This window comes from Plecotus auritus (assembly GCF_963455305.1).
Source record: "Plecotus auritus genome assembly, chromosome: 1".
NCBI classification, from domain to species: Eukaryota; Metazoa; Chordata; class Mammalia; order Chiroptera; family Vespertilionidae; genus Plecotus; species Plecotus auritus.
In genome coordinates, this window is record NC_137770.1 from 9,478,078 (window position 1) to 9,495,318 (window position 17,241).

At 51.7% G+C, this 17,241-nt stretch overlaps 2 protein-coding genes across 2 annotated transcripts in view; one reads left to right on the forward strand and one right to left on the reverse strand.

Annotated features, from left to right (window-relative positions):
- Positions 1 to 1,676: 1,676 nt before the first annotated feature.
- Positions 1,677 to 15,556, reverse strand: LOC308255806 (uncharacterized protein; the record flags this gene model as incomplete). Its single annotated transcript, XM_080683741.1, has 2 exons — positions 1,677 to 3,110; positions 14,828 to 15,556. The coding sequence occupies 2 exons, from the start codon at positions 15,554 to 15,556 to the stop codon at positions 2,913 to 2,915; spliced, it is 927 nt and encodes a 308-aa protein (XP_080539867.1). The 3' UTR covers positions 1,677 to 2,912.
- Positions 15,345 to 17,241, forward strand: part of YY1 (YY1 transcription factor) — a 29,789-nt gene continuing 27,892 nt past the window's right edge. The window contains exon 1 of the mRNA XM_080648449.1: positions 15,345 to 16,215. Coding sequence (XP_080504575.1) covers positions 15,555 to 16,215 — 661 coding nt within the window. The 5' untranslated portion in view covers positions 15,345 to 15,554. The remainder of the gene's footprint in view (positions 16,216 to 17,241) is intronic.

The window sequence follows — 17,241 nt, forward strand, 5'->3', positions numbered from 1 at the left end:
GGACTCAGATTTATTACAGAGCCCCCTTTCCAACCCATAACCTGCCAACGCCAAAGCCGACTGCCGGAAATAGGCCTCTGTGATCCATCTTCATCACAGCCAACTTTTAATGGACCGGTTACTGAATTTCCCCAGGGCAAACGGAATGGAGGGAGGAGGGAAGAGGCTATAAGAACAAAGAACTGTGTAGGTGAGCTAGCATCATGGTGGAAACCCCCGACATGCCCAGGATGAAACATCTGGTGCTGCCTCAAGTAGACAGGGGGGAGGTGGGGACAACGAGAAAAGGCCTCAGCCCATTTTTAAAAATAACCCAGTAAGAGACAATAAGACCCAGGCAACATAGGAGGAAACTATGAACCCCATAGTACTCAGCCAATGAGGAACTGGAGGAGGGACTCTCGTACCCTAGGGGATAAAGAGCCTGTGATCACTACTCTACATGTGCCTGCACATTGGGACAGACACCACTCTTTTTTTTTTTTTTTAATTTTTTAATACATTTTATTGATTTTTTACAGAGAGGAAGGGAGAGAGATAGATAGAAACATCAATGAGAGAGAAACATCAATCAGTTGCCTCTTGTACATCCCCTACTGGGGATGTGCCCTCAACCAAGGTACATGCCCTTGACCGGAATCGAACCTGGGACCCTTCAGTCCGCAGGCCGACGCTCTATCCACCGAGCCAAACCGGCTAGGGCCAGACACCCACTCTTGCAAGGACTTATTAAAAGTCTCGTTTCTTGCCACACATCTTTCTCCGTGTCCATTATTTGAATTCGGACAGGTGAGCATTTCTCACACTACTTTACCTCAGCCTTCCAAAACTGGGCATCAGATTGAAGCAACCCAATTTTCGCCCAGAAGCCCAGGTACCAGGGAGTCTGGGAATGTTTGCACCTTGCTGTTCTCTGCAGTGCGGGGAGCAGCTCAGGAAAGGCACCAGCCCCGCTGTCCCCTGCCCAAGGCTGGGGATCACTTTATAGAGACCCGACTCCAGGGCCAGGGAGCAACTCTGAGCACGCAGCGGCGGCTCTGGGAGTCCTTCCCGCCTGTACTTACAGGGCGGTGGGGCTTTCCTGGAGATCATTGATCCGTGGGGAGAAAAATCAATACAAGTCCATGGACTGAAAAAATAACTTGGGCTGGAATTTATCTAGGGAAAAAAAAAAACTCCACACCATAACTCAGAAAGCCACGGCCGATCAACGGGATGAGTGTGAACATATACACTGACTACATTAAGGCAGGCTCCGAGCGGCCCAGGGCAGGGAAGAAGGGGGTGGGGGATGGTAAAGGAAAAATGATCGGACAGGAAAGCTGGGGAAGTTGGAGGCAAGATGCATAAGGGAGGAAGAGGTGAGAGCTGGGTGCGGAAGGGGGGATGTGGAGGAAGGGGGACAGGACGCTGCAGCTGCATCACAGACAGTGGGTCTCACGTGAGGAGGGAGGTGATTCTGGCCGTCCTCCTGTAACCGAGAGCTCTGTTCACTGCACCGTAAATACAAGAGACACCTTGCTCCTGGAAGCCGTCTCCCACTCCAGCGCCCAGTCGTGATGCAACAATCCGCTTCCTAGGGAACCAGATGTGGGCTGCCTGCCTCCTCCTAGCTTCAGAGTTCAACAGTACGTTTGTCTTTAATTCTTTTTTTTAATGTATTTTTATTGATTTTTAGAGAGGACGGGAGAGGGAGAGAGAAACATCAATGATAAGAGAGAATCATTGATTGGCTGCCCCCTACTGGGGATTGAGCCTGCAACTGGGGCATGTGCCTTGACTGGAATCAAACCCGGGACCCTTGAGTCCACAGGCCGATGCTCTATCCACTGTGCCACATCGGCCAGGGCCATATTTTTACTTTTAAAAACATTTTTATTGATTGGTTTGAGAGAAACATGGATTTGTTGTTTCACTTACTTATGAATTAATTGGTTGCTTCTTGTATGAGCCCTGACTGGAGATCAAACCCATAACCTTGATGCATCAATACAATGCTCTAAGCCAGTGGTCGGCAAACTCATTAGTCAACAGAGCCAAATATCAACAGTACGACGATTGAAATTTCTTTTGAGAGCCAAATGTTTTAAACTTAAACTTCTTCTAACGCCACTTCTTCAAAATAGACTCGTCCAGGCCGTGGTATTTTGTGGAAGAGCCACACGCAAGGGGCCAAAGAGCCGCATGTGGCTCGCGAGCCGCAGTTTGCCGACCACTGCTCTAACTGAGCTACCCGGCCAGGGCCTACTAGCTTTTGTCTGATTATAAAATAGATGTTTACTCGTACGCCCATCATCCGCTACCCACTGGATTAATACATCAATCAATAAGGCATTTATTTCGACAGGAGATGGTCATTTTACATGCACTCTCTTTGTTGTGGTAGCTGTGCTAACAGGATTTTACTTGTAATGCGTTTGCTTTGAGAGGGCTGGATGAAAGATTATGTCAGCTTCATCTGAGCTGGTCGAAATAAGGTGATCTTTCCAGAGCTCAGTCTCCTTAAAGACTTACTTTTGAATATGCTTATGAGAGATAATGAGACATGCACATCACTTTCATGCAGTCTGGGGCAAGCAATATTCTTTCTTCACATTATAAACTAATTCCAAGATGGGTGCTTTTTCACTGTTTGAAGTGAATTTTCTAGAATTGTGTCTAATTCCCATCACTCAAAATCTTAAGGACAAGTGAGCTGATACGCAGACTCTCACAACTATTCAGCCCAGTGAAGAAGCCTTCCCCTGCCTGCCACCCCCTCAGAGTAAGCCACCATTTAAGTCTCCGCGTGTCCCAGCCCTGAGCTCAGAAGCATAAAGAGCTGCAAAAAGGTAGAAGAAACACCCCTATCTTCCAGGAGCTTCCAGCCCAGGAACCATCTATGAGTACAGCTGACTGCGTCGTGAGGATTCCTACACGCTGTGGGGGAACAGAAGCCCGGGGAAGGGGTTCTTTCTAACGGGAAGATCTGAGCGAATAGAGGCTGGTGGATGTGAGGAAGCTTCCTTCATGAAGGGCGTGTGAGCCAAGGCAGGAAGACCGAGGGGCAAGAACAAGGAAACTTCTGTGAGGCTGGATGTCAGGATGGAGCAGGAGGGAGAGAGGAATAGCTGTAACAGATAAAGGACATTTATTTAGCACCTATTACATGTCAGGGGCTTTGCACATATTATTTCACTCAAACTTTGCAAGAATCTTAAACAGTAATAGTCCTAATGTACAGATAAGAAACTGGCCCAGACAGGTTAAAAAACTCACGTAAGACCACTTAGCTAATAACTGATGGAACAAATATTCAAATCCAGGCCTGTCTGCTTTCAGAACTCCTTTTTCTACTCTGCCACGTTTCCTTAATGCAGCTATGGGTCCTGGACCTGACTTTCCAAGCAGTAGGGGAGGACACAGGTAGTAGCATCACCAGGTATTCCTGCGGATTGCTTCCAGCCATATTTTACCTGGGCTGGCCCTGCTTCCCTGCCCTCAAAAGTGTGGTTTTGTGGGAAAGCAGACACATTAACAGCCACTTTCGTAATAACATAAGAACAATTGCAGCCCTAACCGGTTTGGCTCAGTGGATAGAGAGTCTGCCTGCGGACTGAAGGGTCCCAGGTTTGATTCCGGTCAAGGGCATGTACCTTGGTTTCGGGCGCATCCCCAGTGGGGGGCGTGCAGGAGGCAGCTGATCGATGTTTCTCTCTCATTGATGTTTCTTTTTCTTTTTAAAAAAATATATTTTTATTGATTTTTTACAGAGAAGAAGGAGGAGGGACAGAGAGTCAGAAACATCGATGAGAGAGAAACATTGATTCAGCTCCCTCCTGCACACCTTCTACTGGGGATGTGCCCACAACCAAGGTACATGCCTTTGACCAGAATCGAACCTGGGACCCCTCAGTCCACAGGCCAACACTCTATCCGCAGGCCAACACTCTATCCACTGAGCCAAACCAGTCAGGGCTCATCGATGTTTCTAACTCTCTATCCCTCTCCCTTCTTCTCTGTAAAAAAAAAAAAAAAGAAAAAGAAAAAGAACAATTGCAGTTGGGGCAGAGCGCTGTGGAAACACCTGTCCAGGGAAAGCTTCCTGGAGGCGTCTCAGCTGTTTGGAAGAGGGTAAAGTTGAGGAGGTGGGAAAGAGCATTTTAGGCAGAGGAAAATGAAGTCTAGAGACCAAAGTATGAACATCCTGGCGGGTACGTGTGGAGGTAGCAGGACCGAAGAGGAGGCCAGAACGTTTTGGAATGCCTTGCTGAGGAGTTGGTAGACCCTGAGGCCCCCGGAAACCCCTGCAGTTTGATCCGGGAGGGTGTGGTGCACCTGCATGCAGGGAAGATTCAGGAGTGCCTGGGGAAGGAAGATTGCAGGGGGTAGAGCAGCTGGTTGGCAAAAGTTTAGGTCCCTGGTCGGCAAACGGCGGCTCGCGAGCCACATGCGGCTCTTTGGCCCCTTGAGTGTGGCTCTTCCACAAAATACCACGGCCTGGGCGAGTCTATTTTGAAGAAGTGGCGTTAGAAGAAGTTTAAGTTTAAAACATTTGGCTCTGGAAAGAAATTTCAGTCGTTGTCCTGTTGATATTTGGCTCTGTTGACTAATGAGTTTGCCGACCACTGGTTTAGGTGAGAGCCAGGGCCTGCATGGGACAGGAGCAGCAGGAATGGAGCAAAGTCCGCTTGAGAAATATTTAGGAGGTAAACACATCAGGATTTGGTGGCTACCGGTGAGGATTAGGGGGTGAGAGGAGTCAACTGGTGAGAGACACCAGCGGAAAGGAGGAAGGGCGCAGGGAAGGTCGGTGGACCCAGTGAGTGGGCCTGTGGGACAGGAGCAGGGCCACCTGGGGGCATGGACTTAGAGCTCTGGGGAGGATCCAGATAGAGATAGAAACTAAGCATGGTCAGCACACAGGTGGTTGTTAAGCCACAAGAGTGGATCAGATGACCAGGAGGACAGGCAGAACAAGCAGAGCAGCGAGAGAAGCAAAAGTCAGAGACGGGAAGTGAAGAGAAAGCAGAGTGGTGCGAGTCCCAGGGACAGAGAGGCAGACCAGGTCAAGTGTTAAGAGAGGATGAGTCAAGGTCAGGAGTCTTCACCTGTTTGATGACAGAATGTCTGGCACACTGCTGCAGACACAATCCCGGGATGAACAGATAAAGTAGAGACCATTACAACAGACCTGGTCTGAGAATGGAAGGGGATAAGGCAATGGCTGGAGACAGGGTCACGAGAGCCTCGTTTAAGGAGCAGGACTTAATGCAAAGGCAGAGAGCCAGGGAAAATGGCAGGCACGTGGGAGATGAGTGAGTGTGCAGGGACGTGAGGGACGAGGTGGGCGAGAGCACAGGTGGACACAGGCTCAGCATGGAGCAGCACTGCGAGTAGAGGGAGCTTGTCTGTTCATGTGTAGGGAGACAGCACAGAGGGAGGAAATAAACTCTGATCCCTCCAATTTCCATGAAGCAGGAGGCCAGGGCATTGGGCTACTGCAGGGGGATGAGAAATGAACGGCAGCAGATTTCTTAAGGATTTTGAGGAGAGTCATTTAGAGAATTTGCTGAGCAAAATGGTGCAGGGAGTTTGACTTAGGACAAGCAGGAAGGGTTCTCAAGTGACATACACTCAGTTGATGCTGGAGACCATGAATAAGGCAAGACAAAAATCTATGTACACCGGTGGGGTTTCCAGTAGATCCCAGGGTTTCAGAAGTATAGGCAGAAGTGGGTGTTTGGTGACATTTCATCAGACACAAGTAGTACTGGCGGCCGAGGATGCTGTGATCAACCAGTGTTCTGGTCTGGGAAAGAGAGGGATTGAAAGGTGTGAGGCTGAAATATAGCAGTAACAGGAGAGAAGGCGTGAGCGTCAGAGAGGATGGGATATTGGGAGTTAAGATTCCAGATGTGGTGTGTTCGTAAGCATGACAAGGACATGGCAGCTGAAGAGGTGGAAATGAGAGTAACAAGTTAGAAGGCCAACATATAAGGAGGCTGTGCTGGCTCAAGTCAACCAAGGGTCAGGTATGGCTTAGGTTCAGGAGGAAAATTGTAGATAAAGTGCCAAGTCTTCAATGAACACGGGAGAAGTTGAGCTGGTAGAGAGGGCGGCATCTGCGATGGCGTTAGTCTTGAATCATGTCAGAGTAAGCACTGCCTTTGGATGACGTGGTCAGAAAGTCACTTGGGGTGCTAAACACACAACACAGTGTACAGATGATGTGTTTTGGAATTGTGCCCCTGAAACCTGTATAACTTCGTTAATCAGTATGACCCCAATAAATTCAGTGAAAAAGAAAAAAAAGGAAAGGTTCAGGCAATCCAAGATTGCATTCTTACAATGACAATGCCACTTAAGCAAAATAGTACATGGTCACTCCCAATCCATTGCTCAGGCAGAAATAGGATGGCACAGTTTACAACATAATGAAGTCCCTCCTCCCCACCCCATCCTTTCAACCCAAGTTTAAAACTCTACGTGACCTAAGGGAGGAAAGAACTGTGCCAGGAAGAGGGCCATGGCGGTTTGGTGACAATTCTGAATTGGGCTGAGGTTCACTGAAGCGTGGCGAGAAAGGCTGATGGTGTTCCTCTTGTCTGTCTTGCACCTCTAGGCTGTTTTGTCGAGTGGCAGCTGTTGACCCACCATGATAACGTCCTTGCCAAGTCTTCTTGGGTTTACCCTCCCCATCCAAAGCACGTGTCACAGGGGGAAAGTGACCAGGAAGACAGCAGCACCTGGATCACAGATATAGACACACTCCCTAAAGGAGCTCCAACGCTGAGAAATTGCGTTCTGACACAAAACAGAAAAGCAAGTTGTTCATTCTACTTTTAATAGAAAATAATCCACCTAGCTCCGAGAGATTAAAAACCTATTGTTGATGACAAAAAGTCTGGTCGGCAAATGAGTTCTCATTTGCTCTAAGATACCACGTGAGTACTGGGCCCTGTCTGTAAGCTTTAGCCCCAAAGCTGGCAGTGGATGCAAAGCATAAGCACAGACGTGGAGATGTGTGTGGCCTAGCCATGAAAAGGAACCGTGAGAAGGGACCCGAACCAGTCCTGGGAAGCATAAACTTTCCCTGCCCAAGTTGGGCAATCCACTTATCATCTCCGCTTACTCCTATAACCTGACACTGGCAGTGCTTGGCCCATCGGATAGTGGAGAAAATGCAGAGTTCAGAGGTTCCAGGACTTTGCTGATGTTACCTGGATGATAAATGGCATGACCAGGACCCAAAGTCAAGTTTTGAGGACTCAAGTCTGTCCTTCCCTCTGATCAGTTCCAAAGCTGTCCTACCTTCCAAAGCCTGAAACTCGCAAAAAATCTCCAGGATTAATCGCCAAGTCACGGTGGGAATTTTGAACAAGGAAAGGTTCATAAAAAGCGGGTTGGAGGTGGCACATGAGGTTAGAAAACAAGTACTGAGAAACCTCAACTATCGTCAACAACAGTTCCAGTGAATTAATTTGATAAATTTCCAAGGCTAAAAATACCCTTTTTGTACTGAGTGTTACTGGCTTGTTCCAAATGTTTACAATTTTACCACCGGACTTATTTTATCTACTCCCTTTTCATATAGAAATTAACACAGGAAAAGCTAAGCGCTGCAGTGGGCACTGTGTGGTCTGTTCAACCCTTCCAGGGCCTTTATCTGATGAGGTTGGGCTCCGGCCTCTCTACTTCTTCCTAGGACAAGAACCAAGACAAGTATTTGTGAGCTGTCTGTCCACAGCCTATATCCCCTTCCGTACTGCAGGCTTCATGAAGACAGCTATTTCTCTTGCTTATACTGCAAGAGCAGGTACTCACAAATGGGGAAGGAACACTGGGCTTACCTAATCCCCTAGTTCTGTCCTCTTGAACAAACGAAAAACCCCTATTCCGCTCTCTCGCGGAGAACAAGGTAAGTCCCAGTCCACCAGAGCTCTCCCCATTCCACCACACTGACCTGTCTCACGCTCACAAGCACGCGAATAAGACAACATCCTGTTTCTTACAGTGCAGTGAGTATGCTGTGAAACAAGTGTGGTGGTGCGTTACATTGGGTTGAAGGAGAATTTTCTGCCCCTTCTGCTCGAGTGTGCAGGCTGCATTTGTTTGGAAGGGCAGTGGCAGGAGCAACTGCCATACAAGTAAGTTGATGTAGCTGCTTTGAAGATGCATTCTAACAATCAACTAGAGAAAAATGAGGCTCATCTATTGTTATTATTTGGGGCGGAGGGGAGGAGTGCCAGGACCAACAATCACCAGCTGCCCAAATAACAAAAAAAACTGCTTCTGAAATCTCTTAATGTCGATTATGCACGTGGAACAATCAAGCTGCTCTACCCTACGTGTGCCACTCAGGACAGAAGCCCTTTTTTGAGGTTCATCTATTATTAAAGATTTCAACTTTCCTTATACTTATGGGCAATAACCAGATTCATATACTGTAATAAACCACTTAGCCCCAGAAAAAGACTTTGACTAAGACCTTTAGGTGGGCTTAATAGACATGTACAGTTAGGCCATTTCACCATAATTTAACTCCATTTCTAATATATGCATTGATTTGGAGAGTTATCCCTTTAATAGCTCATATTTCATAGATCCCACAACTAGGAAAAATAATTATAGTTTAAATGGCTAAGAAAACCACACACATCTGTAATTTTTCATTTAACTTGTACTAATCCAAACTAGGGGCAACCAATTTGGATGCACACACATGAATTTTCATCCTAACTTTTCTAATTATTTTATTGGGAACTCAGCATGGATCTGAATCAGAAGAGAGGTTTTGCAGCCTAGCAAGGGCAGGAAATGCTGGCACTAGCTGCAAACCCCCATACTGCCTTGCAGTGAGACCATGAGCTCCTCTCTGGGCAGGTTTCCTTGAAGACTGGCCCCATCCATGTCAAACAGTCTCCATACTGTAACTGATGCAGAGCAGGGCAATTTCATAGGCAGCTAAATTAGTTTGTGGTAAGGGAAATTATTTTTGATGAAAATTCAATCCGAACATATAAAAAGCCAGGGGCCATCACGACCGAAATAACGGGATGGACGACCGAACAGCAGGCTGCGTTGTGGGGCGACAAGGCCATTGGGGGTGGTTAGTGAGGGATGACCAAACGACTGAACAGCCGGCTGCGTGGGGCGACCAGGCTGGCAGGGGGCGGTTACTGAGGGACGACAAAACGAGTGAACAGCAGGCTGCATGGGGTGACCAGACCGGCTGGGGGGAAGTTGAGGGCAACCAGGCCGGCGGGGGGGAGGCAGTTAGGGGTGATCAGGATGGTGGGGGAGGGCAGTTAGGGGCTATCAGGAAGACAGGCAGGTGAGCAGTTAGGAGCCAGTGGTCCCGGATTGTGAGAGGGATGTCCAACTGCCGGTTTAGGCCCTATCCCTGGGATCGGGCCTAAACCGGCAGTTGGACATCCCCGAGGGGTCCCAGATTGAAGAGGTGCAGGCTGGGCTGAGGGGACACCCACCCCCATGCACGAATGTCATGCACAGGGCCTCTAGTCTGTACTAATAAAAGGGCAATATGCTACACTGGGAAATCTTCCGGACATCCTTCCGGACAAAGCCATAGTGGCAGGGCCAAGGCAGAGGCGGTTAGGGGTGATCAGACCAGGAGGGGAGGGCAGTTGGAGACGATCAGGCTGGCGGGGGGGGGGGGGCAGTTGGGGGCAAGCAGGCTGGCAGGGGGGCATTTGAGGGGAGAGGCTGGCAGGCAGAGTGGTTGGGGGCGATCAGGCAGGTGAGCAGTTAGGAGCCAGTGCCTGGATTGCGAGAGGGATCCCAGATTGGAGAGGGTGCAGGCCGGGCTGAGGGACACCCCCCCACCCCATGCACGCATTTCGTGCACCGGGCCACTAGTATAAAATTAACACCCAGCTGGCATGGCTCGGTGGTTGAGTGTCAACCTACGAACCAGGAGGTCATGGTTCGATTCCCAGTCAGAGCACATGCCTGGGTTGCAGACTCAAGTCTCCCCAGTGTGGGGCATGCAGGAGGCAGCACGATCAATGATTCTCTCTCATCATTGATGTTTCTCTCTCTCCATCTCCCTCTCGGAAATCAATAAAAAAATATATTTTAAAAAATATATAAGCCCTCACCGGTGTGGCTCAGTGGATAGAGCGTCGGCCTGCGGACTGAAGGGTCCCAGGTTCGATTCCCGTCAAGGGCATGTACCTTGGTTGCGGGCACATCCCCAGCAGGGGATGTGCAGGAGGCAGCTGATCGATGTTTCTCTCTCATCGATGTTTCTAACTCTCTATCCCTCTCCCTTCCTCTCTGTAAAATATCAATAATATATATATATATATATATATATATATATATATATATATATAATACAATTAACAAGGAATTCAGTGGCATCCATTTTAAAATTGTGACTTATAAAGTTATATCTGACATATCACATGTTTAGGAATTTCATACAAATATACCCTCAAAAATTACGACCACTTCTTAACAATGCTTCCTATATAAATGAACATATCAAATAAGCCTAATTAGTTTACTATTTCTTTCATAATTAGAGAGAACATACCTTTTGAGATTTTTTCCAAGGCCACTCTGGAAAATCCCAATGTTAGTCCAAAGTCAAGAAAACTTTAGCTGTCAGTCTTATGGGGAGTTCCCTTGTAGGCAACTAACTGCTTTTCTCTTGCTGTTTTTAAGATTATCTCTGCCTTTAACCTTTGGCATTTTAATTATGAAGTGTCTTGGTGTGGGTCACTTGGGGTTAATCTTGTTTGGGACTCTCCTCCAGAGTCATTCACATTTCCTCCACCATTAGTGAGCTTTGACTTCTTAGAGATTCTAGAAAGATATATATAACTCTTAACGATTCTAATGTTCTACTTTCTTCTGTAGTTGATATTAATTTCCACAGTAGACTGGAAGCTTTGTACAAAGTTGGAGCTTTTACTCATTTACTAGAGGCCCAGTACACGGATTCGTGCACCAGTGGGGTCCCTTGGCCTGGCTTGCAGGGATAAGGCCTAAACCGGCTCTCTGACATCCCCCAAGGGGTCCCAGATTGTGAGGGCGCAGACCAGGTGGAGGGACCCCACCAGTGCACAATCGGGGCCGGGGAGGGACCGTGGGAGGGCTCCAGGGCGTGTATGGCCCGTCTCGCCCAGTCCTGATCTGCCGGACCCCAGCAGCAAGCTAGTATACTAGTTGGAGTGTCTTCCCCCTGGTGGTCAGTGTGCGTCATAGCGACTGGTCGAACTGTGGAACGAATGGTCAGACACTTAGCATATTAAGCTTTTATTATTATACTTGTAGCCCTGCGCACGAATCCGTGTGCCAGAAGCTCACCAGTAGTTCAATGCCGCCCTCCAGTAGCTCTCCGCCCACTGCCCTACCCTCCTGTAGCTCCCCCGCCCCCTCTCACAGCTTGCTGCCCTGCCCCCTCCTGTAGCTCTCCGCCACCCACTTGTAGCTCGTTGCCCCACCCTCCTGCTGATCCATTTGCATATTACATCTTTATTATATAGGACTAGGGGCCCAGTGCACGAATTTGTGCACCCTGAAAGAACTGTGAGCCGTGAGGCTGCGGTGGGCACAGGGGCAGGTCTCGGCCCCTCCTCTGCAGCCCTGTCCGGCCCCTCCCACCGCGGCCCCCGGTCCCCTGTCAGCCAGCAGCCCTGCTCCTGCTGCCGCCACTCCCACATGCTGACAAGCGCCGGCCCCGCTCGCATCCACTGACGGCGTAGAGCGATTGGGGCTGGCACCAGCCCCTATTGCCCCTAGGAGCAGGGGGAGGTGGAGAAGCCCACAGGGGTGATCGGGGCCAGCAGCCGCTGTTCCCACCTGCAGGTGCAAGCGGGGCTGTCGCTGGTAGTGGATGCAAGAGGCAGCTGCCAGTCCCGATTGCTCCTCAGGAGCAGGGGAAGGAGAAGCCCTGAGGGGCAATAGGGGCCGGCGCTGGGCACCAGCAGCGGGTGTGAGCGGGGCTGGCGCCAGCATCAGGTGCAATCACCGGGCGGGACCGTGGCACACAGGAGCAAATAATTTTCAGTAACCACCAGAGACTTGCCCCGATGACTGTGACCGGCGCCCCACCTTGGTCTGGCACCCCCACTCACTTGCTCCACCATCCCATGGCCAACGCCTGCCACGTTCCGCGCTCTGCTGCCTGCTGCCGACACCCACCATCTTCCATGCGTGCCCCCTGGTGGTCAGCGCACATCATAGCAAACAGTTGTTCAATTGTTCCGCTGTTCGGTCTATTTGCATATTAGCCTTTTATTATATAGGACAGGATTTATTTATTTTTAATATATTTTTCTTGATTTCAGAGGGGGAGAGGGAAATAGAAACATTAATGATGAGAGGCATTCCCCCTACTGGGGATTGAGCTACCTGGGCATGTGCCCTGACTGGGACTGGAACAGTGACATCCTGCTTCATTGGCCCACGCTCAACCACTGAGCCATGCTGGCTGGGCTATTTACTTTTTGTTAATCTTCACCTGAGGATATTTCCCCATTGATTTTCAGAGAGAGTAAAAGGGAGGGAAGGAACAAGGGAGGGAGAGGAAAAAGAAGGCAGAGAGAGAGAGGGAGAAATGTCAATGTGAGAGTCACACACTGATTGGCTGCCTCCCACACATGCTGTGATGGGGCTGGGAATCAACCTGCAAAGCAGGCATGTGCCTGGGAATTGAATCTGAGACCCTTCTGTGCATGGGCGGATGCTCTAACCACTGTACCACCTGCCAGGGCCAAAGCTGGAGCTTTTGAGACAGGTGGGAAGGTCAAGCACTATCGCACAGAGTTCCTCTGTCAGTGCTTTCCACTTCATTTTCTGATGAAACAAGAAGCAAACAATAACTCCATGTGCAAAACATTGAGCTGCAGACAGACAGCCATGACCTTTGGAAGTGGGGAGGGTAAAAACACTGGTGGTGTAAGAGAAATACCAGATTAAGTGATGTTAAATCATCTGTCTTGGCGGAGGGAAGGACTCCAGAAGTTCAGAGGAAATACTCATTGGTCCAATTCATACTGCTCAAACAGAGCATAATAAAAGTGAGATTATCCTACGTTTAAAGCTTCATGGCTCTGAAATTGCAATTTAACCTGATCTTTTAAATTGATTTTCACTTTTAGCAGCAAGTGCAAGCTGGCTAGAGCTGATTCAGGACAGTGTCTCTGCATGTCAAGCCAAAAGATACTCCACAGCTAAAGAGAGGAAGACAAGAACATCTCTCAGCACAGAAAACTGGAGGCCAGTCTAACAGGTCACCTGCTCCAGTGCAAGTTAAAAAAACTATTCACGAGCGGGTGCTAGGATAGCATTTAGGAGCAGCTCACACCTACCACCTTCCTGACAATTTGAAAAACCCTTTTCAGCTTTCTCCACCCTTGCCTGGGTGACTCTGAGATCTGTGACTCAGAAGCTAGGCTACCTCATTGGGTATTTCCCCCTTTTCTTTTCTCTAAGGGGAAGTATCAACAACTTGCAAAGACATTTATTTTCCCATCAATTACTAGAGATGGGGATATTAAGCCACAAAAATTCTCCCACAACTGGTTTTCCTATGTGAAACATTTCTGCAGAATTTACAAGCTACGAAGCTAGAAAGGACGTATTTCAACAAATTTGCCAAACTGTGTGGGTGCAGCATTCCAAGCGGAATTACTCAGGTTTTAAATCTCAGATTCAAAATGATCTAATTTTTCACTCCTTTACAATATTATTCTCAAAATTCAAGTCCAATGCCATTTAGAAATAGGAATTAAATTAAGACTGGTCAAATCACTTAATCAAAATGCAAACATTTCCCTAATATGGTCCCATAAAGACACCAACTTGTTTTAACAAGTTGGATCTAAGATTAATGTATTACAGGTCATATAATCAGGGGCTTCAACTGCAAGAACACTATCCAAAAGACAAGAGTAAACATGGAGAATACACACGTTCAAGAAATTCACATGGGCCAAACGGGTACAGCAAAGACACACCTTTCCAAGTTTTCAGTTTTTCGTGGCTTTCTTAAAAAATCGGTACACCTTTATTTCTATTGCTTTAAACCAGGCCAAAAGAGTAAACGGGCAAAACCACTTCGCTGTAATATAGCTAGCTGTTCAGGAAGGCTCAACTGGCCCCGCTAATTCGTGAAAGGAAAAACCTAGGCTCTGTGGCAGGTATAATGAAGAACAGGACAGGAAAAATTGTGTTATTTTTAAAGACGAGACCAATGCAAAGCCTGGTGGGCATAAGGAGGAGCATCTATGAATGTGAGAAATAGGTGAAGACTGAGGTCAAGGGAAGCCATGATTGGCTGGAGAGCGAAGAAAGGGAAGCTCAGAAGGAAACTGTAGAAAATCAAAAGGAGCCGAGCTACACAGCGAGCAGCGGGACCCTAGTTCTAAGATCTATCGGGAAGCAGGCACCAACGGCTCCGTCCCAGGTTTCCGCGGGTCATAAAAGGATAACGGACACCCTCCCAACGGTGGACCTGGGGGCTTCACGCGCCACTTCCACCTGCCCGCTCCGCGCGGCCAATCTGCGCTCCGCCCCGGGCCCAGCGGGGCAATGCGGGAGCGCGGCAGACCGCGGACATTTTCATTTTCTTCTGTTGCCCGCCCACCTTTGTCGCAGCCGTCATCGCCTGCCTGAAGAGAGTCGCCAAGAGCAAACGCCGTCCCGCGAGAAAAAGGAGGCTCAGGCGTTTCTCGTCAAAACAGACTTTATTGGGGCGCCGGGGCTGCCTCGCACGCGCCGCCCGCTTCCCCACGCGGTCCCCCGGTTCCGATCCCCGCGCTCGGTCGGCCGTCCCTCCCACGCGGTGCCCCGAGCCGCGCGCACCGCTCACCAGCTTCCGAGGTAGCGGCTGCCGCGGCGACGCCCGGATGCTGAGTGCGGCCCGGGCCTGGGGCGACGGGTTTAGCCGCTGTTGCACCGCGGAGGGCGGGAGTCGCGCGAGTAGCGGCGACGGCGCAGTGACATCACGCGCCGCGGGCCAGCCAGCGCGCGCGGGGGCCGTCCCGCCTCCCCCAATCCGGGAGGAGCCCGGGAGAGTGGGCGGGGCCTCAGTGGCGAACGGCTGACCGATTGGCAGAGGAGGAGGAGCAAGAGGGCAAGCTGGCGAGTAGGAGCGAGGCGGGGTGGGCCGGGACAGCGCGGAAGTCTCGCGAGGCGAGCTCGAGCGCAGTGTGGCGGCGGCGGCGGCGGCGACGGCCAGATCTGAGCTCGGGGTGAGGAGTTGGTATTTGTGTGGAAGGAGGCGGAGGTGCAGGAGGAAGGGGGAAGCGGAGCGCCGGCCCGGAGGGCGGGAGGAGGCGCGGCCAGAGCAGGAGGCCGAGGCGCGGTGAGGCGGGGTGCCGGGGTGAGCAGCGGCCGAGCGAGCGCGGGGCGCACCGAGGCGAGGAGGCGGGGAAGCCCGCCGCCGCCGCCGCCGCGCCCGCCCCTTCCCCCTGCCGCCCGCCCCCTCTCCCCCCGCCCGCCCGCCGCCTTCCTCCCTCTGCCTTCCTTCCCCACGGCCGGCCGCCTCCTCGCTCGGAGCCGAGGCCGCCGCGGCCGTGGCGGAGGAGCCCTCAGCCATGGCCTCGGGCGACACCCTCTACATCGCCGCGGACGGCTCGGAGATGCCGGCCGAGATCGTAGAGCTACACGAGATCGAGGTGGAGACTATCCCGGTGGAGACCATCGAGACTACCGTGGTGGGCGAGGAGGAGGACGACGACGACGATGAGGACGGCGGCGGCGGAGACCACGGCGGCGGCGGCGGCCACGGGCACATGGGCCATCATCACCACCACCACCACCACCACCACCCGCCCATGATCGCGCTGCAGCCTCTGGTCACCGACGACCCGACCCAGGTGCACCACCACCAGGAGGTGATCCTGGTGCAGACGCGCGAGGAGGTGGTGGGCGGCGACGACTCCGACGGGCTGCGCGCAGAGGACGGCTTCGAGGACCAGATCCTCATCCCGGTGCCCGCGCCGGCCGGTGGCGACGACGACTACATCGAGCAGACGCTGGTCACCGTGGCGGCGGCCGGCAAAAGCGGCGGCGGCTCGTCGTCGGGCGGCGGCCGCGTCAAGAAGGGCGGCGGCAAGAAGAGCGGCAAGAAGGGCTACCTCGGCGGCGGAGCCGGGACGGCGGGCGGCGCGGACGCGGGCAACAAGAAGTGGGAGCAGAAGCAGGTGCAGATCAAGACCCTGGAGGGCGAGTTCTCGGTCACCATGTGGTCCTCAGGTGAGCGACCGCGCGCGCCGGCCCGCGCCGGCCCCCGGGATGTTTTTGTTTTGAAGGGAAGCCATGTTTTATGTGTGTGATGGGCGCCGCCATCTTCTTCGCAGGGCAAGTATGGCGGCCCCAAAAGATGGCGGGCGGGCCGCGGCGGGGGCGGCGGGCGGCGGCCGTGGCCCGAAAAGATGGCGGCGGAGGAGCGGCGCCGCCCGCTAGGCCGCAATGGCGTAGTTTCCCTGGACTGGGCGGCCCCGCGGCGCGGGCGGGGCGGGGCGGGGCGCGCTCAGGCCAACGGACGGCCCGTCTGCTCGTTGTCCTTGGCCCCCGCCCGCCCGGCTCCCCGCGAGGCCCGGGGCGCGAAGAGGGCGTTGGTGGGGCGTACGGATCTCGCGCCCGGCCCGGCAGAGCGTCCCGCCGCCGCCTTTCCCCCGCCTTCCTGTAGAGGGCGTCGCTCACCCTCACGCCGCCCCCGCCCCCTTCCCCGGACCCTCCACTGCTCCCGGGAGGCGCCTTCCGAAGGGGGCGGGAGTGCCCGGGCCCTTTGCTCCCACGCACCGCGCAGGCCGGGCCCCGCCCGCGGCCGCGTTCGTCTTCGCGGGGCGGGACTTGGGCGGCACGTCGGGCTGGCGTCTGCGGGCTTGGCGTCGGCAGGCCTGTCACCGTGTCGCGGCCCGGCCTGGACCGCGCTCCTCCGCAGCACGTCGTGGACAGGGGCCACGAATGTTTGTAGATAATTGGTAGCTCTTGACGTTTCCGGAAGTTTTTTTAAGTATGTCTCTTTGCAAATAAGTTGGTTGGCTATTCCACTAAATAAAATCGAGTACTGTAAATCTCTGCATGCTTTCTACTTGGTAGAAAGCTACCTTATTTTTCCCGTGAAAAGTACTCTAGAGAAGCGTCTTTTTACTATTTCAATACTGCTTTGAAAGAAGGCCAGAAAAATATCTCAGGCATGTGTAAATCTCTTATAGGGTATTTATAATTTTCAAAAGGCGGGTTTTTATGTCTGTATCTTATTTATAAATCTAACAA